General features: G+C 43.8%; 1 protein-coding gene across 1 annotated transcript in view; it reads right to left on the bottom strand.

Annotated features, from left to right (window-relative positions):
- Window positions 1-21,868, bottom strand: part of LOC109321579 (cytosolic phospholipase A2 epsilon-like) — a 74,397-nt gene that overhangs the window by 24,667 nt on the left and 27,862 nt on the right. Inside the window, exons 7-12 of the mRNA XM_019552323.1 lie at window positions 16,860-16,902; window positions 16,011-16,074; window positions 14,042-14,196; window positions 13,770-13,862; window positions 9,274-9,311; window positions 3,455-3,590 (exon numbers count right to left, since the gene is read on the bottom strand). Coding sequence (XP_019407868.1) covers window positions 3,455-3,590; window positions 9,274-9,311; window positions 13,770-13,862; window positions 14,042-14,196; window positions 16,011-16,074; window positions 16,860-16,902 — 529 coding nt within the window. The remainder of the gene's footprint in view (window positions 1-3,454; window positions 3,591-9,273; window positions 9,312-13,769; window positions 13,863-14,041; window positions 14,197-16,010; window positions 16,075-16,859; window positions 16,903-21,868) is intronic.

The following is a 21,868-nucleotide window of genomic DNA, read 5'->3' as shown; positions in this document are numbered from 1 at the left end:
AACCTAAATGTGAAGACTACATAAAGGAAGCCAACAGAAAACTTTCTGACACCACCTACTACAAAGAACTACAAGAAGATCCTACTCCCTTTTCACTGTGAAACTCAAAAATACTATAAAAACTTTTTCATCAGAACTACAAGAAAAACTACAGACCTTGATTCCCCCACTTCCCAACCCAGGAACTTTTTACATGCTCCCTAAAATCCACAAACAAGGGAACCCTGGCAGACCTATCATATCCAACCTTGGGACCCTAACTGAGGAAATATCAGGTTTTGTCAAAGCAATCCTAAAACACTTGTCACCCAAAGAGCAAGTTTTGTCCAAGACAAAACATAGACCACCTTCCCAGCACCACCCTCCTAGCTACTATGGATGTTACCAGCTTATATACCAACATCCCACACCAGGATGGCATCCAAGCCTGCCTTACATATCTATAGGAACAAGATTACAACTCAGAATACAGACCCAAAGATATTACTGACCTTATACACTTCATCCTCACACACAACAATTTCACTTTTAATAACCAACATGTCCTCCAGAAGATAGGAACAGCTATGGACACCAAAATGGCCCCACAGTATGCCAACCTTTTTATGAGCCACCTGGAAGAAAATTCCTCAAGGACTGTACATCAAACCCTTGCTATATGTAAGATATATCAATGACATCATCATCATTTGGACTGAAAACCTGCAAACTTTGATTGAGTTCCATCAGAAATTCAACAATCTTCATCCCTCCATCCGACTGTCTCTTGAATACTCCAGCACCAACATCTCCTTTTTAGACATGATGATCAGTATCCAGAATAGTAAAATATAGACCATGTTATACAAGAAACCCACAGACCAACATACATATCTGAACAGAACCAGCAATCACCCTAAACACACCAAGAAAGCTGTGATATATAGCCAAGCTCTCAAATACCACTGAATTTGCACTGAGGAGAATGCCCGGGATTGCCACCTCACTAATCTTAAAAAGGCTTTCACCCAACAAGGACACTCCTGCAGAGAGACAGATTGCATGTTTGAAATAGCCACCCAGATACCACATGAAGAATTGCTGCAGTATAGAAGAAAAACTCCCACAAATCGCACACTGCAGGTTATGACATATCACCCCTCCTTCAAACCCATATAGAAAATCCTCGAACAATTACAACACATACTAGAAAGAGACCCTATTCTTAAAGAGATCTACCCAAAACCACCCATCTTAGCTTCAAACAAGCACCAAATCTTGGTAACCTCATCACCAGAAGCAAACTTCCTCAGGTCCAGAACACACTGAATGGATCCAGACCACACCATGACAAGAAATGCAAAACTTGCCAGCACATCTCCATCACCCTCACAATTACATCTCCACCACCCCACAACAGAGCCATCAGCATTCCCGGATCTTACAGCTGCACCTCCAGAAAAGCCCTGATGGAAAATATGTAGGAGAGACCAAACAACAACTGCGCACCAGAATGAACGCACACAGAAATCTATCAAAGACAAGAATAACCAATTACCAGTGGGGGCACATTTCTCACAAGAAAACCACTCTCTCTCTAATCTCTCAGTCCTCAAAGGGAACTTACAAACCACTTCTCAGAGACAAGCCTATGAATTTCACTTCATCAACCTCCTGGATACAAAAAATCGTGGACTAAATACAGACATTGGATTTATGACACATTATAACCTGCCTAACATCTGATTACACAAGTACCTCTCCACTATTTAACTGCTACATTCATCCCCCTTTTCTCTCCCCCTCCCCCCACGACCCAGCCTGTCTCACCCACTGACTCCTCAATTTACATCTTCACTGACTGCCTGTCTTGCATGCAGACCACCCTCTGGCTTCTTTACTATTCATTTCATCCAGGAAGAGCACACACCAACTGCAGAGACTTCTTCAGCCTGACAAAGGGGTTTTAAACCTGAAAGCTTGCTAAAAAATGTTTTTTCCAGCCATTTAAGCTCGTCTAATAAAAGATATCAGATTCACCCAAAGAACCTTGTCTGCCTATCTCCATCATCAAGTTGTTCCTAATACTACAAGGCTCAGATAGTATCAACCACTGTAGCCTATCCTACCACAGAAAATGATAATGTTATAATTTGAGAGTATAAGGATGAAAACAGGAGACTGAGCATTAAGGTCAAATAATTATGTACAGAAGGGGGATGTTTCTGCCCAAAAGCTTGCAAAGAAGATTTTTTCCAACTATTTTAGTTGATGTAATAAAAGATATCAGATTTACCCAAAGAACCTTGTCTAATTATGTGCAAGTATTCTGTCTGCATTACTTGAAAGTTTTACCAGACATGCACTTTTATTCTTTTGTTATGGATAAATTGTCAAGCTGCAGCAAACTAAATGGGGAAAGACCAACTATTGTGATATTTCTGTCTTAACTCTGTTCACATGGTTATACTACTGGGATTCAGTTTACCTCCTTAGCCTGCACACTGATTGTGAAGAGTTAAGAGCCAGGACTCAAGAGTGCAGGAGACAAGAGGGACCTTTAGCACCAACAGCCTTGAATGAAATTGTTGACCTATGAAGGAAGGTGAAATACCCAACCCCTAATAAGGTGTCCACAGGAAATATACATGACAATGGGAGAGCAGGCTGGGGCTCCTGGCCAGAAGAGTCTGAAGACTGAGGTAAGCAGAGCTCTGGAGAGCTGGAAAGACTGGAAAGGGAACAGCTGAGTATCTCTGGAGGTGCTAAGAGCTGTAAGGGCTGGACTGGGAACAGAGGGACTGCTTAACCCCATCTGAGGAGACAGAGAACCTCTGGCTGGCTGGCTTTGCCCTAGTAAACAATTTTACTAAAGAGACTGTCCGCTCTGCTGCTTGGAACTATACAAAGTGCTGGGTCACTCCAGGAGGTGGTAAAGTTCCTCTCCGGAAGAAAAGTGGATGCTAGGTCCTTGAGTCAGGGCAATGGAGAACCAGGGAAGACCTGGGTCTCAGAGTGGGAGTAGCCTGGGCTCCCTGCTTGCCCTGGAAGCCACGCCTAGACTGGTTTCAGGGGGTTCTCCCAGAAACCAGACAAGGCCACAGCAAGCCCAAGCCAGCACCCCCTGAGGAGCATTCTGCGATACCCTGTACATCCTTCTACTTCCACAGGGGGCTGTACAAAGAACATTGGGCTCAGCTGCTATTACTATTTTGCCACCCAGTCATCAGCACCTACCTACAAATAGTATTGGGTCTTAGTATTTAAGACCCATCTCTGTTCACAGCTATTAGTAAAAGCACCCTAATACCATTTTTTTTTAATCCTGGAGCTGCTCCTTTCATTCCTGGAAAGCAAATAAGCTACTTCTTATTTCTAAGGCTTCACAAGATGTTCTGTTTTTATATAAAAATGCTATAGTACTACCATCATGTGCACTGGGAAGGAGGGAGACCTGAAATTCTTTCCCATATACCTCATGCTCCTGAAGATCCTCCTCCAAATGGAGAACCTTCTTCAAAGCTGCAGCAACGTATTTCTTCCTTTTATGCAGGAAATTGTGCTCTTGAGTACACAGGTCAAACCCCAAGCGCACGTCATGTCCTTGTTGACTAGAACAAAGAAAGACCATGACAAATGTATGTACACAAAATTTACAGCTAGTTTCAGATTCAGATAATCGTTGCATTTCACAAATACTCAGAATTATAAAAATAGCTCTCCCCACACTTGCTTGTGGACTGAGTAATGAAAGAAAAGAGATAACATATCCCTATTACCAGCACAAGGAGCAAATATATGGACAAGAGAGAAGTGTCAGAATGCTTTAAATTCCTTGCAAAAGTGAATTAAAAGCATGACAAGTCAAAGATAACCCACCACAAAGGCTGAATCTGGAAATATTTTTATTTTATTTTTTCAATCAACCTTTTTTTCCCCAGCAGGTTACCTAAATATCTCAAAAAAGTGCTCAAAGTTTATACTTCATGTTCTGGCATTTCAGTATTGTACTAAATGAAGATGCACGCTGCCTATTAAACAGAATTTGTTAATGCAAATTTATCTATGCTAAGGCTAGCCATTGCACCATGCCACGTGATCAAATTCAGACTTCAGGCAAACCATAAGACCCTGCTGACTTGATTCATGGCTGAAGCACTTGTTCACATGCAACATGGTCTTATGAGCCCACAGCAAGGTAACTAGAGCTGTGTGAAGTTTGGCCACCAGTCTTGTTTTGATGCTGTTTTGACATGTTTCAAGGTCGAAACAGCAAAATCAAAATGAAACAGATATGGTCAAAACAGCCTCAAAATGAAACAAGGCAAGTCAAAACATTTCACCATTTCAATGCTGTTTCGACATTTTGCCCATAGGCTATAATGGGGAAGGCCAAAACAGCCTATAACTTTGTCATTTCTGGCCAGATTTGGATAAAATTTGCAGAAATGGTAGCCCCTTCTGAGGGCATAAAGCACACCAAGTTTCAAGAAGATAGGTGCATGGCGTCAGTGAAACTGCACCCCAAAATCTTGAGAGCCAAACTTGTGTCATATGTATGTGTTAAGCCACAGTGGGGTCAAAACTGCAGGCATGCTAGCCCCGGCTGAGGCCACAAAGCCGGCCAAGTTTCAAGGAGATAAGTACAGGAGTTTGGGGGAAACCGCACCTCAAGTTGTGGACAAGCAAAACCCATGACATGGGTGACACTGTGTGTGTTAAGGTGCAGCATGCCTGCTAGCCCCTGCTGCTGCCACAAAGCCTGTCCACTGTCAAGGAGATAGGTGCAGGGGGGTTCTGGGGCCCTGCACCTCTGGCTGCTGACAGGCAAAACTCATGCCATGGATGCTTGTGCAACTGACTGTCTCTGTCTTGGGGCAGTTGATTCTCTGTATTGATTCTTTCCTTTCCTTAGTCCTGGTTTTGTAGGTGTTAATCCATGCTTGTTAAGTCGTTATGTAGTAGCTAGGTACTGTGTATTGAGCTGGTCCCTGAGTGAATCATGACTAATTGGAAACTGGTAACACACTAGCTTAGCAGCCAGGCCTGCAGTAGTCCTCCTGCTCCAGTGCCCCAAGACAAACAGTTGCACAAGCACTCATGACACAAGTTTTGCTTGTCTGCAGCTTGAGCTGCAGTTTCCCCAAAACCCCTGCACCTATCTCCTTGAAACTTGGCAGGCTTCAGGGCCTGAGCAGGGGCCACCACCACTGCAGTTTTCATCCTGCTGTGCCTTCACACACACAGGGTCATCTATGTCATGAGTTTTGCCTGTCAGCAGCTTGAGGTGCAGCTCCCCCCAAACCCCTGCACCTATCACCTTGAAATTTGGCAGGCTTTGTGGCCTTAGAAGGGGCTACCATTCCTGCAGTTTTGACCCCACTGTGGCTTAACATACACATGACATGAGCTTTGCTTTCAAGATTTTGGGCTGCAGTTTCTTCAAACCCCCTGCACCTATCTTCTGGAAACTTGGCATGCATCATGCCCCAGAAGGGGCTACCATTCCTGCAAGTTTCATCCAAATCTGGCCAGAAATGACAAAGTTATAGGCTGTTTTGACCTTTCCCCATTCTTTCCTATGGGAAAAATGTCAAAACAGGGTCAAAACGGCAAAACGTTTTGATGGAATGAAACAGAACCGCCATTTCAACGCTAAACAAAAGTTGAAACAAAACACTGTTCTGTCAAAACGACGAAACACTCATTGAAATGGAACACTTCCGTTTCTCACAGTCTTATAGGTAACATCCCAGTCACATAACAAATATAGAAATACATACTACGTATTTCTATGTTTGTTACATTAGCTCTCAGGATGTGCTTTATTGCTGTTTAAATATATAAAAATCACCATCACTCCCACAAATAGCTTACTAAGTTCCCTGGCAGATGTACATTTAAAGGCACAATGGGATCTGATGCACATTCCCCACAGTCACCCCTGCTATCACGTCCCACATGCTTGGCAGGAGGCATGACTGTGAGATCAAACATCAGATCCTATGGTGACAATGCTAAAGCAGAGGAAGCCCAGGATCCTAATTCTGGGTCTGTGCATCCCCTACACTGGCAAATAGCAAGCCTCTGCAGCTGGGAGCCTGGATCAGCTGATGGGGCTCCCAGCCATGGGGGTGTACCATGAGCTCCTGTGGCTGGGAGCTCAGATCAGCTGACAGGGCTCCCAGACGCAAGGGGGGCAGTGAAGGCCTTTATTCCAGCTGCACCTCAAAGGCTGGGAGCCTTGATTTGCCACTCGTCCCAGCTGAAGTGGTATATTGGAATTAAGGGCGCTGATGTGCCCCTGAAGCTGGGAATGGCAGCTAATCCCAGCCCCCAGTCTTAACTCCAATGGGCTCCCAAGGCTGGGAGCAGCAATCAGCTGATTAGCATGCACAGCCTCTGTATGGAAGTTAAGAGCTCCCATGTGCCCTGGAGGCCAGAAGCCCCAATCAGCCTGGCCACATGTTCAGTTAATATCATGATGAGAACCAGCCACTAAGTTATTACATATATTCTGTGTAATAACTTTGTGACTTACTCCTTTTTTATGATGCCATTAATCACATTAACATGTGGCTGGGTAATAACTTAAGATGTGATTAACTCGTTTCCCTTATAATGCCAAGCAGCTTACAGGATCAAAGTGCCCAATCCTGCCAATACCTGGACAGATACATTTTTTTTCCCCATTAACCATCTCATTGAATTTCCTCATGTCAGAAAAGTGAGGTATATACTTAAGTGTTTGCAAAACTGGGACCTAAAAGATAAAGGATGGTAGTCCATGCTGTGTGTGCAATTGGTCGCAGCCCTCTTGAAGGCTCATATACAAATACGTATATGAATTTAATTATTGCCTGCTACTGGAGAGAATGCCTGAATTTCCCAAGTGTCTTAGGTGACACTGCTCCCTGGTGGAAGAAAACTATGCAAAGTACTGACTTTGAGGATATTTTATAAGCAGGAATATTTCATGCGTTACTAACAGTATCGTTCAATTCTCCACCACTTTGGCAAAAGCATAGTTTACTCATACAATACACCAATTTTAATTTTCAAAAACAAAACCAGTGTCATGACCTTCAAAAATAAAAGTTTCTGAATATTTTAAGAGGGCAAAAAAATTACACTAGAAACGAACACAGAAAGCAATGGCATTTTCTTCAGATTGTCTCATATTCACTTGTAAACTGAGCCTAAGCAAGCTTCTCCCCAGAAAGAACAGAAGTGTATTTCATATGTTAATTTTACTTTTAATATTTCTTGTAGTACTTTTAAGGCTGCAGCAAAAGAGGCTTTATTATTTGTCTAAACAAATCTAATCAAAGTATACTCTATATAGTATCACAATATTAAACACAATGGTGGTTGTCCTACAAAAAATAATAGGTTCATCTGAAGTGAAGGCAAGTGTCAGAAAGTATTTGTTTAAATTTCAAACTATTGGCTAACATGTTGTTTCAAGCATCTCCTTAAAATAATTGGCATGCTGGGCCAAGTCTTCCCATATATAAGGGCTTGTCACACATTATACCTAGCATGAGTTAACTGCACTTAAAATGCTAGGGTGTTTATACATGTGCCCTGGGAGGTGTGAGGGAGTGCTTTAATTACTGCAGCTCCAAAAGCAATGCTAATTAAAAGCTCCCAGATGATCACAGGCATCAGTGTCCCTGCTCTGAAAAATGGTGGCAGGGTGCTTTGAACTAAAGCTCATCCAACAAGCTTTAAAGCACCCCACCTCCATTTATCAGCAGGGGGAGCTGGAGGCTGCTGAAGAGTGTTAATTTTCACATTCCAGCAGACTTGATTAATCGAACCTGCTCCAATGCGCTGCAATTACATGCTCCCTGCACATGTCTAGGAGCCCCTAGTGTCTGCGCATTCAAGCAGTGAAACACATGCTGAGTGCCATTGCAGCATAGCAAAGTCAGGGCTTCCTGCAAGGAATATTTCCAGATGGTATTGCCTAGTACATCCTAAGCTAATATTCAACTACTTCACAGAGATAATATGATCAGAAGACTCTGGGGCAGTGCAGGGTCCGGGACCAGTCCCAACATCATCCCCTCCACACCACCACACCACCACCACTGCACCAGCCCCGGCCCCAATACTGCACCAGAGCTAGTTCAAGAGGGCTGCAACCAATGACCAGCTGTTTGTCAGTCCCAGCCTCCACAACACATTGCAGCACCCTGGAGTCTTCAAGAGCGCTGGAATTTCAGACGTGTCTTATTTATTACTAAGCATTACCGTGCGATTGCTCAGAAAACTTCCCAACTCATAGTAATAATTAATAAGATCCCCAAAACGATGAACCATGTGTAATGTATGACAAGGCTAATTGCTATTGCCACAGCTGCATAATTTTACCAGCAGTGCAATGGCAACCAGAAATCACTGCTGTCCCTGTGTGCATCAGCTGTCCCAGGTGCCGAGCCACATCATTACACCTCTGTGACTTAAAACCACCTTTGCTTCCTCCTGTCCTATTGCCCTAATGATCCCATATCAAATATGCCAAATTTACAGGTAAAACTTGTAAGTATAGTTCCTACTTAAGCATCAGCCCTGAAAATTCTACCTAAATTTGGAAGGTCAAACTAAGTTTCTTTGGGGGTTTTTTCTTCTTATGAATCAGACCCAGTAATCAAGGTTCAGGGGGCCAAAACATGCTTTCAGGAAACCAGTACATGCTCATTATCTTCACTTTGTGTTCTCAGTGATGCTAATAAAGTTCTGTTTTATTTTCTGTCTTGGTACAGGTGCAACTAGCTGGAACTTAGTTAACTTTTTTTTTTTTTTGATGCATGAGAAGGAATGACACCCACTCACTCTTAGTTCTGTTGGCTGTACATGGCAAGAAAGACCAAACAGGAGGGCAAATAATATTTTTAAGCAATTCTGATTCAGAATGTAGCTAAGCATCATACCCAATGAATCAAAAGGTGGTCCTTTTTACCTCCATCTATACTGTAGACCCAGTAGGGGCCAATTTACCTAACATAACCTGTTGAGGATAAAATAGCACATGCTGAGCTTCATGCTACTGTGAGAGAGACTGGCACTGGTCCCCAAATTAGCTAGTTTAAAGCCAATTCATCAGTATGACTTCAGTATGGATACACCTATACTGACTTTTCTCAGCGCACAGACATACTTTTAAATGTTTGCAGACACTCTTAACGTACAAACGCACCTTTTTTCCCTTCCTTCACATAGGCAGAGAGGGCAGAATTCACTATACAGAGTCTTTAGAAACCTAAAAATCAGGAAAGAGTTTCTTACCATTTTTTTGCCCTTACATGCAAGTCAAAAGTTTTGTCCTAGAAATTAAGAAAGTAAAGGTAAGTACCATATTATTTTTTAAACTTTATTTTGCTTCAGACTTGGGGCTCAGCTGTACAGGGAAGTTAGTAAGCAGCAAGTCAGAGAATGAATTCATAGCATACTAGCTATTCCACACTAACTCACTACCAACTGCAACATACCTACTCCACTTCGAAAGTGGGCTAAGCTACCTTGCACTCCAAGTGAAAACTACAGAAACAAATCTACTTAATTACAGGACTGGGCAGCATTATACTGAGACATGTCATACTCTGTGAATACTACCTCCCACACTGGAAGTAACTTGGCTGGCTGTGTGCAGTGTTGTACACAGAGACTATAAACAGATGTTGTCTAATGAAGTGGATCAGCTGTGCTGCAATATGTTATGGCACAGACGATCTACCTCATTGGGTGAAACACACATCATCCCTTGTCCCACCCTTGATGATGCAGGACAAGCAGGGAAGAATTGGTGGGGAATGTACTAGTGGATGGCAACTTGGGCAGCAGTGACCATGAGATGATTGAGTTCAGGATCCTGAGGAAAGGAAGGATGGAGAGTATCAGAATAAGGACCCTGGACTTCAGAAAAGCAGACTTCAACTTGCTCAGGGAAATTATGGGCAGGATCCCCTGGGAAGCCAGTCTAAGGGAGAGAGAAGTCCAGGACAGCTGGTTGTACTTTAAAGAAGCCTTACTGAGAGTTCAGGAACAAACCACTCAATGCTCTGGAAGACCAGCGAGTGTGGCAGAAGACCAGCTTAGCTTAGCAGGGAACTATTCAGTAAATTAAGTCACAAAAAGGAAGCTTATAAAAAGTGGAAACTTGGACAAATAAATAGGGAGGAGTATAAGAGCATTGCTTCTGCATGGAGGAATGAAGTCAGGAAAGCCAAAGCGCATTTGGAGTTGCAGCTAGCAAGGGACATGAAAGGTAACAAGAAAGGTTTCTACAAATATGTTGGTAGCAAGAGGAGGATCAGGGAAGGGTGGGTCCCTTAACTGAATGAGGGCAGTAACCTTCTGCCAGAGGATGCAGAAAAGGCTGAAGTGCTCAATGCCTTTTTTGCCTCAGTCTTCACAGACAATGTCAGCTCCCAGACTACTGCACTTGGCAGCACAGTTTGAGGAGAAGGTGAGCAGCCAACAGTGACAAAAGAAGAGCTTATGGACAATTTAGAAAAGCAGGACATATTTAAGTCCATGGGGTTGGATGGGATGCACCCAAAGGTGCTGAGGGAGTTGGCTAATGAGATTGCAGAGCCATTGGCCATCATCTTTGAAAACTCATGGCAATCAGGAGAGGTCCCAGGTGATTAAAAAAGGAATATCCAGGGAAGTACAGACCAGTCAGCCTCACCTCAGTCCCTGGAAAAATCATGAAGCAGATTCTCAAGGAGTCTATTTCTAGGCACTTGAAGGAGAAGGTGGTGATTAGGAACATGCAGCATGGATTCACCAAGGGCAAGTCATGCCTGACCAACTGGATTGCCTTCTATGATGAGGTGACTGGCTCTGTGGAAGTAGGGAGACCAATGAGTGGGATGTACCTTGATTTTAGCAAGGCTGTTGGTTGTGCCCAAAAGCTTGCAAAGAACTTTTTTTCCAACTATTTTACTTGGTCTAATAAAAGATATCACATCTACCCAAGGAACCTTGCCTGCCTTGATTTTAGCAAGGATCTTGTTATGGATTTAAGCAAGGATCTCCACAACATTCTCGTAGGCAAGATAAGGAAGTATGGGATGGATGAATGGACTGTAAGATGAATAGAAATCTGGCTGGAGCATTGGGCTCAGAGGGTAGTAATCAATGGCTTGATGTCCAGTTGGCAGCTGGTATCTAAAAGAGTGCCCTAGGGGTCAGTTTTGTTCAATGTCTTCATCAGTGACCTGGAAGATGGCATAGTGACCTCAGCAAGCTGGCAGATGACACCAAGATGTGGGGGAATAATAGATATGGTGGAGGGTAGGGCTAGGATTCAGAGTAACCTGAACAAATTGGATGATTGGGACAAAATGAATCTCATGAGGTTCAACAAGGACCAGTGCAAAGTCCTGCACTTAGAACAAAGCAATCCCGTGCACCAGTACAGGCTGGGGGCTGACTGGCTGGGCAGCAGCTCTGCAGAAAAGGACCTGGGGGTTACAGTGGACAATAAGCTGGATGAGCCAGCAGCGTGCCTTTGCTGCCAAGAAGGCTAATGGCATACTGGGCTACATTTGCAGGCATGTTGCCAGCAGGTGAAGGAAAGTCTCCCTCTATTCAGCACTGGTGAGGCCACATCTGGAGTACTGTGTTCAGTTTTGGGCCCCCCACTGCAGAAAGGATGTGGACAAATTGGAGAGGATCCAGCAGAGGGCAACAAAAATGGTGAGGTGGTTGGAGGGGCATGACTTATGAGGAAAGACTGAGGGAACTGAGCTTATTTAGTCTGGAGAAAAGAAGATTGAGAGGGGATTTAATAGCAGTCTTCAACTACCTGAAAAGGGGTTCAAAAGAGGATGGAGCTAGATTGTTCTCAGGAGTAATGGCTTGAAGGTGCAACAAGGAAAGTTTAGGTTAGACATTAAGAAGAATTTCTTACTAGGAGGGTGGTAAAGCACTGGAACAGGCTATCCAGACAGGTTGTGGACACTCCATGCTTGGAGGTTTTTAAGACCCAGCTAGACAAAGCTTTGCCTGGGATGACCTAGTTGGGGATGCTCCTGCTTTGAGCAGTGGGTTGGACTAGATGACGTCCTGAGGTCCCTTCCAACCCTAATTTTCTATGATTCTATGAATGTCATCTCACCACTTTACCTGCTGAGCCAGGTTCATTCCTGCAATCATGGGGAATGAGTCTGGCTAAGCAGAAAACCCCTTCTTTCCCATTTATGGAGAAGTACCTCAGATTCCCTGGGGTACCTCTCTGTAAATGGGGAAAGTGGGCAGGTGGGCTGGGGGCTTGAGGGTGACTGGAAAGGAGCAGCAGCTCTGGCTACCCAGACTGTCCTGTCACAGAGGCACAATAAGTGGCAGGGTTTATTACTACCTTTTGTTGCACCACTGATTTTCCTCTGAAGAGGCATGAAAAATGGAAGCAAGTTCTATTAGCTCACCATTTGTGCTACCAGAAAAATGTTGTGTCAGGATAAATTAGACATCAGGTGACCCCTGTTTCCATGAAGAGACAGGGCTTGAGGGCAGCAGTCAGTGCCACACTAAGGCAAACTACACTACTTTTCACTTGGGAAATAGTAGAGGCTTACCATATTTACTCAAATATAAGAAGAGGTTTTCTTCCCCTCCCCCTGTCCCCTCCTCAAATCAGCACGGGTGGGAAAAGCCCCTAATCTTATATTATCACATGAAGCAGAGAGGGGAACAGGCAACTACTGTGGCTCTGACTCTGGTCCTGAGCCTGCGCCAGGGGCACAGTTAAACCCAAGCAGCCAGGAGGGTTGCTCCCTCCCTCCATTTCTCTTCTGCAGCTTTTGCCCCTCTCGTGTTTCCCTCCCCATTACTGTCAGGTGCAGATTGGCTCTGGCTCCAGCTGGGGTGTCTCCCAGGCATGGAACACATGCACCAGCACCGCTGCATGGCCAAGCACTGGCTGAGCTTCCACGTGCTATGCTCCAGCATGGAGCAGCCCAAACAGCCTGTGACAGTAGCGGGGAAGGGAAGAGGCTCTGAGGGAGTGGGAGCAGGGGCAGGGGCAGGGGCTGCGGGGAGCTGGGAGTGGGAGAGATGCAGGTGGCAGGGGGCAGGAAGGCTGCAAGGGAATGAATTGGCAGGACAGAGGGCAAGGTTGCCACCTGACCTCCCACCCCCCGCAGCCACTCTGCTGTAGCAGTTGGAGGAGGGAGGGAGAGGGATCCAAGACAACCCTCCAATATTTAAATTGTATACCTGGAAAATAACATCAAACATATACATTTTCCATATACAGAATCTAATTATCAAGGGGTCATCTTATAGTTGAGTAAGTATTGTAATTAGCAGTAGGGGTTTTGAGCCCTGAGCAAAATCCTACAAGGGGTGGGGGAGGCAAGAGGGGAAGGGTAGTCCTGAGCTAAACTTGGGAAGAGAGAAAAAAGAAGGGCCAGTGTTACCTGCCTTGAAGACTCAAAGTGCCCAGCTCCTGCTGGTACAAAGTGGTCTACCTGGCCTGGCTCTTGCTACTAATGCTTTGGCAGCAGCATGGAGTCCCTTCACCATTCTGGACACCCTCTAATTGGGTGCCAAAAACAGGTGCCCTACTCATCCAGGCTACTGACATGATTGCTGCTCTTTGATACTTTAGTAAGAAATTGAACAAGCTCTTTATATTTCATATCACTTTTTCAAATATGCATTAGAACCACACTACACAGTAATGGTGTTCTCTAACCAAAAATAAAAAATGTATCCCTCTAATACTAAAAATTGAAGAACTAAAATAACTATTCCAAAACATGTGTGATACTCACCCCTGTTATTGTTATATTCTTTTGCAAAGGAAGAGAATTCAGAGGCAGGGTCAGGAATCCTTTTTTCTCAGAATCCTGTTTAGCTGGGGCCAGCTGAAATTTAAAAAAGGTAAGGGGAGGCAGGAGAGGGCAGGGTAAAACACAATGGTGACTTACAACCAGGAGGAAAGGACTAACCCTCTACTACAACCAAAATTCCCCGCATAAAGCAAGCTAACATTTCTCGCAATGTTCTATTTGATGTTATTTTAATAAAACTAATGATTACGTACAATGGAAGAAAGGATCTTCTTTGGTAAAGTAACATCCAGTTTTGTTGGGTTATTTTTTATACAGTGAAACATAACAGAATCTAGGGAGTCAGGATTCAGCGAAATCTTCTGGGTTCCTTCATGCGATCCTTTTACTGTAAACGTGAGTTCTTCCTCTACAGACAAGAGATACAGAACAAGAGAATTTTTACGGTACACATCTATAACTCAAAACATACAACTATTTAAAAATATCCTCTCATATAAAATGCCCAGATCTTCCTACAGATTTCATATTAAAATAGATGTTTAAAAAACCTAGAATGTGTCACAAAAGCTACCAAAGTCTCATCTGTCTAAACTATCTGTGCCCATAAAGGAGTAAGTCATATTCTAGAATATTTTCATAAATTTAATTTTTGGCATTTATGAACAGTATAATTTTATTCCCAGTACAGCAAGGATGTTCAAGTCTCCACACAATGACTGAGCATATTCAGTAAGGCTGTATTCTGTCCAAGCAGGTATGCAGCATCATATGTTCCCCTTCATTTATGCATATGTTCCCAAGTTCTAGCTATGCAAAACCCCATGATTAGAAGGAGGGACCTCCCATATTTTAGCCCAATAGCCAATGGGTATGACACTCACTTATGTTATAGGGCTCCCATTACCCAGAAAGACCTTGAACCTGTATCTTCAGCTTCTCAGCAGAGTACTCTAATCACTAGGCTACAGGTCTCTCCAAGCATCACCCTTGAACATGCCCAGAGGATGAAAAAAAAATCAATGTTCTAATTAGAATGTGCTAGCATTGCTGCAGCATCATGTGTATAAACCCCTGTGGGTTTAAAAACGGATGCTGGGGCACTTTAACTAAAGTTCATCTAATGATGTTTAGTTAAAGTGCCCCACAGCCATTTTTAAATGCATGGGGGCTTAATACATATGATGCTGTGGTGTTTTAATTAGAGTAGCTCATTGCAAAAACAAAAAGAATCATTTACCTCTATCTTCCTTTTTATAATTACTCAGCAGCAATCTAACTAAGAGCCACTATGACTAACATCCTAGGGTCACAACTCCTATAAAATATTCTACGAACAGACTGCTGTATTCTCAGAAGATGACACTGCACTTTCAGCAAAGTGCTCGTACAGGAATGTCAGAAGCTGAAATGTTATTGTCTCAAGAAGATAAATGGCAACATCTTTAGGATTTTTTTTCAGTTGTCCTTTTCCTCCAAATTGTCTTTCAAACAAACTTTCTGTGCAAGGTCTGGCCATTGGTTATCAGGCCATTTGTTGTAAGCAGTTTATTCATGGGGCCTTTTTTTGTCTAGATACAGGTCATGATTTTTTAAAATTGTGTAACTTTTATTTAAAAAACTAGTCCATGAAATACATTTATGAGGAGAAGCAGTGATTCCAAATGGGACTTGGATTGCACAAACATATCTCAAACCTGCAAATGAAATCTGTGCAGACCCACGCCTGTGTGTACAATTTAAAATTTAAACTTTTGGAACACTTTGTTTTTCCAAGCAACTCAAAAATGTCCCTTTTGAAAAAAAATGGATTTTGGCATATTCCAACCTAAATAAAGTATAGAGTTTAAGATTTCTTTTGCAGTAATTTAATGGTGAAATAATATTTAAAACAACAGTATCAGGTCAAGATTAGGTACACATTTACATTTTATACATAGCCAACCAACAGAATTTTTTCCTGAACTTTTGCTAAGTTTCAGAAAATGTAGTACTCTTTGAACAAAAAGGAGAGAATGTTACAAGACCCAGACGTTTGAATGTCCTGATTTTTGTTTCATTGCATTTCAAATAAAATGTAAATTTAACGTGGACTTCTGTGATACTGAAGTATGACAACATTGCCTTTGGAACCTATGTAGTAGATTATTAATGTTCCAGCTTCTACTGTAAGTACTGAATAACAAACATGTAAACAACTAGTTAATAAAAGGATAGTCTTACTTGTGGACTGTTGCTTCAGTTTCTCTGCATCCACTTTGACTTCCAAACAGGAAATCTCACGTGACTGTAACAGAGATGACCCATATGTTGACAAAGAATGACACAGCTGGAATCCTAAGTGATTCAGATTGTACTCTTGTAATTGACAAAATAGTGACAAGGAAGAATCTCTAGCAAATCTCTTCCAATATTTACCAGGGAGGATGGTGATGGTGACATGCTTGGGAAGCAAAAATGGGAACATCTTAAGAGTCTGAATTTGAAAACAGAGGGTGGTAGAATGATTAAAGTAACAGCTATTTAAGACTGGTGTCAAGACAAGGAATACTTTGAGTGAAGCTGGTTGTGTAAGTTCTGTCACTTCCCTAATACAGTTTCAACCACATTAAGCAATAAGTATACAAAGGGGAAGATACAAACGCCCAAGTGTAGGAGGCCTAACAGGCTAGCAAGGTCAAGGCAGGACTTCTGAAGACAACAGCACCCAAGGGGGTCACAACTAGCATCATATCTGGCAGGTTTTCATTCCCCACTCCAAATTACCAGTTTAACCACACTGATGGCAGTGGGAGTATGAAGCAAAGTTCACACTCATGCCTTTGGAACTATAGCAAGGTGTTTTAATCCCTTTGCCACTATATCCCAAAGAGCCACATTAGCCCATGGGAACATACAGTCTTTGGTAGACAGTGGCATTGTGTTCACCACTTTCCCAGATTCTACCTTAGTTAAAGTGTGGGGTTTTCAAGTACAGGCTGTGAGGCAAAGCTCCAAATCTTGAGTCCCCTTAGTAATTTAAGTGTTTCCCATGCTACACAGGCAAGATTACAGGAAAAAAGAAAAGATTACCACTAGTACTCCATTAGTGCTGATTTTTTCAGGACGTTCTAACCTGAAAAACAATGCAACAAAAAAAAAATTCCAAGTGTTACAATGAGAGCAATTAAATACATCTTTAAGTACATGAGTCAAACATTCTTCCTCTCAAGATTTATGTAGCTTATTGTTGGGGGAGTCACTCGCAGAAGAGATTAGCATCAGGGAAATTCTAGAAAATGAGTTCAAGTTTCCCCACATTTTAACAGTGGAAAACCAAACTTGACCTTTAATGCCATTGCTTTGATAGCTTTAATCATGATTTTAATGCTGTACCTAGCCATGAAACACTCCTGTGCAGACTCCCATCATGCTAAATCATGTGGTGGTTTCTAAAATACACCACACTGAGTCTGTGGAGAGTCTGAAATCATTAAATCTATCTCAGGACCCCAGAGCATCTACCATTTGAACTCCAGAAATAAAAAGCATTAGTCCAATGCCCCAAAATAGGAGCAGAGGGGAGAATTTTATCCAATCCTCATAAGATGAACTGCAGAATGGAAATGAAATGTGAATAAGTATCGGAGGTGTACGTGGAAAATCTACACTAACCAGGATAAAGATTCAAAATGGATAATTAGCACAAAAATAAGTTTTAATAAAACCTCTTTAACAATTATTTTCTGTTTTTTAAAATATCAGAAACTTCTTAATGTATTAAAGATATCCCACAATGCCTCATATCACAGTTTCAAATACCTACTGCAGCTCATAGAACTCTTAGGATGGAGAGTGCAGTTACAAAGATTTAGGTCCAGATTCTATCACACCACTAAGACTTTGTTGCTACAAGCCCCCAACACTGCCCATCAAGGCACAAGAGAGCAATCCTGTTTCCCCCAGGATGGTGCATCCTTCTTTTATTGTGGCAATGTACAGCCAAGTGAACCTGCAGAAACCAATCCTATTCCCACCCACAAAAATGCCAAGCTCTTTCATTCAGGCAATGGGCAACCCTGAGCACATAAGCCCTGAGCTGACATCCATAGGAACAAGATATTTATATATGATCCCAGGCACTGCTGGCTGAAGGAAATAATCAGTCTGCTCCCAAACAACTACCAGAAAAGGAGGGAAGCTGCCTCCTTAGAGACACAAGGACACCTGCTTATTCTACTGACATTTAGCACAAGGATATACAGGCCTGAGAATCATAGAAAATGATGGCTGAAAGAGACCTCAAAGGCCATCTAGTCTAACCCCCTGCTCAAAGTAGGCCCATTCCCTACTATATCATCCCACTGAAGGTTTTGTCTAGCTGAGTCTTAAAAACCTCTTAAGGATGGAGATTCTCCCACCTCTGAGTAGACTGTTCCAGTACTTCACTACCCTCATAGTGAGAAAGTTCTCCTAATATCTAACCTAAACTTCCCTTGCTGCAGCTTGAGACCATTGCTCCTTGTTCTGTCATCTGTCACCACTGAGAACAATCTAGCTCCATCCTCTCTGGAGCCACCCTTCATGTAGTTGACGGTTGCTATTAAATTTCCCTTCAGTCTTATCTTGCATGGACTAAATAAGCCTAATTCCCTCAGCCTCTTCTCAGAAGTCACATGCCCCAGCCCCTAACCATTTTCTTTGTCCTCTCCTGGACTTACTCCAATTTCTTTACTTCCTTTCTGTAGTGGGAGGCCCAAAACTGGACACAGGACTCCAGATGTGGCCTCACCAGTGCTGAATAGAGGGGAATAACCACTTCCTTCAATTTGCTGGCAACACTCCTATTAATGCAGCCCATTACGTTGTTAGCCTTCTTCACAACAAGAGCACACTGTTGGCTTATATTCAGCTTATTGTCCACTGTAACCCCCAGGTCCTTTTCTGTAGACCTGCTGCTTAGCCAAATCCTTCCAACACTCTTCCCACCACACCTCTGTGGACAGTACGATGGATCAAACTTGTGGCATAAGACTTCAGCCACAGCCCCAGCACACTACCCCTGGTAAATTTAAAAATGCTTCCTGGCTTAGGACAGGGATATGTGATTGCTCACACACCATAGCAGGCAGACTAGCTGCAGAAGGAAATGGACAAGATCTGGCACTATTTGCAGCACTAACTTTTCCCCCTATTCCATAGGCTCACCAGGCACTTGGGCATCTTTACCCAAAGGGGGAGGTGGTGCTCCAGGGGAAGGAGGGTGGTTTAATTAGAGCAGCTCTGAAAGCCACTCTAATTAAGCCACAATCAGTGTGTCATGAATTCAGCATCCCGCATTTCAAAATGGCGGCAATGATGCTTTAACTAAAGCTCATTTGATGAGCTTTATTTAAAGCACCCCCACTGCCATTTTGAAATACAGGGGCACTGAATACACAAGATGCTGAGGCTGCTGGAGCACGCAAATTAGTGTGCTCAAGCAGACTTGAATAATCGAGTCTGCTCCACTGTATTGTAATTACAGTATCCCTACACATCTACAGGCAACCAAAGAGTCCAGCCAGGAATTATCTGGTAGAGCACTTCTGGTAGGAAGTGCCTCAAATATGTCCAAGAAAATATAAGAACCCTCTATATTTTGTGGCCCAATGGTCTACTATGCATCTATGCACCAGAGCTGTTGAAGATACACAACTTCTTGTGCCTCAGCAGAGAGTGGGAAGGTATGTTTTGTTCCATGGGGTTGAAACTGAGCAATACTTCCACTGGAGCTGGTACAACATCTGCAGGATCTTTTGATATAATTGTACCTCATCTTACCAGAGCATAACTGCAGATAGATTATCACCGCTGTAACCCAGTTACTCAACGGAGGCACAGAGACTTGCAATATCTCTTCATCCTAACCCACAGAAAGAAACACCTGCTTCTGGCAGACTGTGGTTGTTGTCCCTCCTCCCATGTCCAAACCCCCAGAAAACCTGGCAGTTGCTTCCATTCCCTCACTGCATGAACAAGGAACCAGTTCACCAACCAGACCAGGTCAGAAGCAGCAACTCATCCTCTAAGGCCAACACTGGCCAGCTTTGGTGATAAAAAGGCCAGTAATGGTGATCTCAGGGAGGTGACGGGAAGAGGGGATTTGATTACGTCAGGCATGGAGAACAGAATACAGCTCCTGAAAATTCTCATTAGGGTTCATCCACCCAGCTGGCAGCATAGCACCATCCCATCCCCATTCAGCGCTCATCATCTAGCAGGCCTGGTAGGACTAAGGAGGAAACTGCCCCATGGGCTACTCCTGGACTATCCAAGACATGGCATCCCATTCCCCATGTGTACCAAGAAAGCCATGCTTTTACAAAGGGGCATTGTTGGCTGCTGCAACACATCTCAGGCAGAGCCACAGGCTTGAGGCCAAGATCAGGGTAGGGTGGCTACATGGCAGATATGTGGCAGAGGGCCTTAGGAGGTCCATCTCCAAAGAAAGCAAAGAGATAGGAGTAGGCCTAAGTTGAACTAGCCATAAAATTTGGTAGAACTCCAGTATGGTTCTCCTCTGGATGCCAATGTCAGTGGGTAACCTGATGCTGAATGACGCCACTGTATGCTGAGTGATGGCTTCCAAGAATTAGCCAAGGAACTTGGAAGGCAATGGACTGACTAACGCATCATTTGAAGAGTGATCCACTGGAAAGACCCAGATGCCAGAGTGGCCAGGACAATGCTGAACTTCCAGAAAAAGAAGTATAAAGAGGATGTAATACATGACTTACAGAGCATTCCAAAGCATGTCATAGATGATTCAGAGCCTCAGCCTTGAGTCAAGTTCATTGAATGAGAACAGGTTTACAAAGGTCCTGGAAACTTACATGCCATGACCAAGGTTCCCTCTAAGCTGCATGCATGTGTGGCCGCACACAATTAAAAATCTTCCCATGCACCAACATTTTAATGCCGCTCACCCACCCAGAGAGAAGCTGGGCACAGAGCTGGGGCCAGCATGGGACACTTACTCAAGGTAAGATCTTCACTCCTCATGCAGGGCAGGCAGCAGCTCCTCCCCGAGGCAAGGTTGGGATGGCAGCTGGAGATGGGGATTGACACGGGCTCAGCTGGCTCTGAGGAACTGCTCCACAGGCTCCACCAGCTCTGGGGAACTGCTCCACACCCCCTGCATCACCTTGGGGAGCAAGGAGGCACATGGTGTCAGGACTGGGGTGTGGAGCAGTTCCCCGGAGCCAGCAGAGTCTGCGGAGCAGTTCCGCATAGCTGGCAGAGCCCGCACCAGGCCCCAGCCTTGCCTTGCCTCACCTAGGGGAGGAGCTGCTACCTGCCCCGCATGAGGAGTGAGGAGCTTACCTTCAGTGAGAGTCCCACACCAGCCCTGGTGCCTCCCTTTCAGTTCTATCAATTGATTGCATCTGGCCCATGGCTGGGCCACAGCATCAATTTTACCAATTGATTGTGTCCAGTCCATGGCTGCCCCACAGCACTCCATTATGCTGCTCTGGACAGCGGTTAGCATGGAGACGGGTGGTGGCCAAACCCTGCCTACTCCCACCTGGACACTTACTGTAGGACACTTACTTGTGGACCACACCAAAAAGGGAAGCAGGACCAAAGCAGCGTGCTCATGGACCGCTACTCCTTAGAGGAAACATTAGCCATGACTAGATGCATGGCTGGGCACAGGTACTGTGACTCTGGATGGGGCAAACCTTGCGGCTACACCTATGGCCCTGCTCAAGACAGTGATTGTTGATCATTCTAATGAAGCTCCTGTCTATTTGTTTCTTCCAGAGATCATGGGCCTTAAGGCCCACCTAGTTAACTAATAAATAGCCCCCACTCTGTGGAGCTAAAGTTTGAAAGATACAACTGATAATTTATGTTTTTTGATGGGACAACTAAGGAAGAAAAGTGTAAGAATGACATGGAGGTCAAAGGTTCAAAATGTGAAAAGAAGTTCTCTCACTAAGAGCATCCGGGAATGTCTCCTTGCTAAAAGGGAGGCATACACCCAATGGAGAGATGGGGTCATCACCAAGAAGGACTATGTTACAGTCGCCCGAGGATGTAGGGGGGCAGTCAGGAGG

Source organism: Crocodylus porosus, unplaced genomic scaffold, assembly GCF_001723895.1.
Source record: "Crocodylus porosus isolate Cpor-Errol unplaced genomic scaffold, CroPor_comp1, whole genome shotgun sequence".
NCBI lineage: Eukaryota > Metazoa > Chordata > Crocodylia > Crocodylidae > Crocodylus > Crocodylus porosus.
Note: the sequence above shows the minus strand (reverse complement) of the source record. Positions and strands in the feature narration are given on the sequence as shown.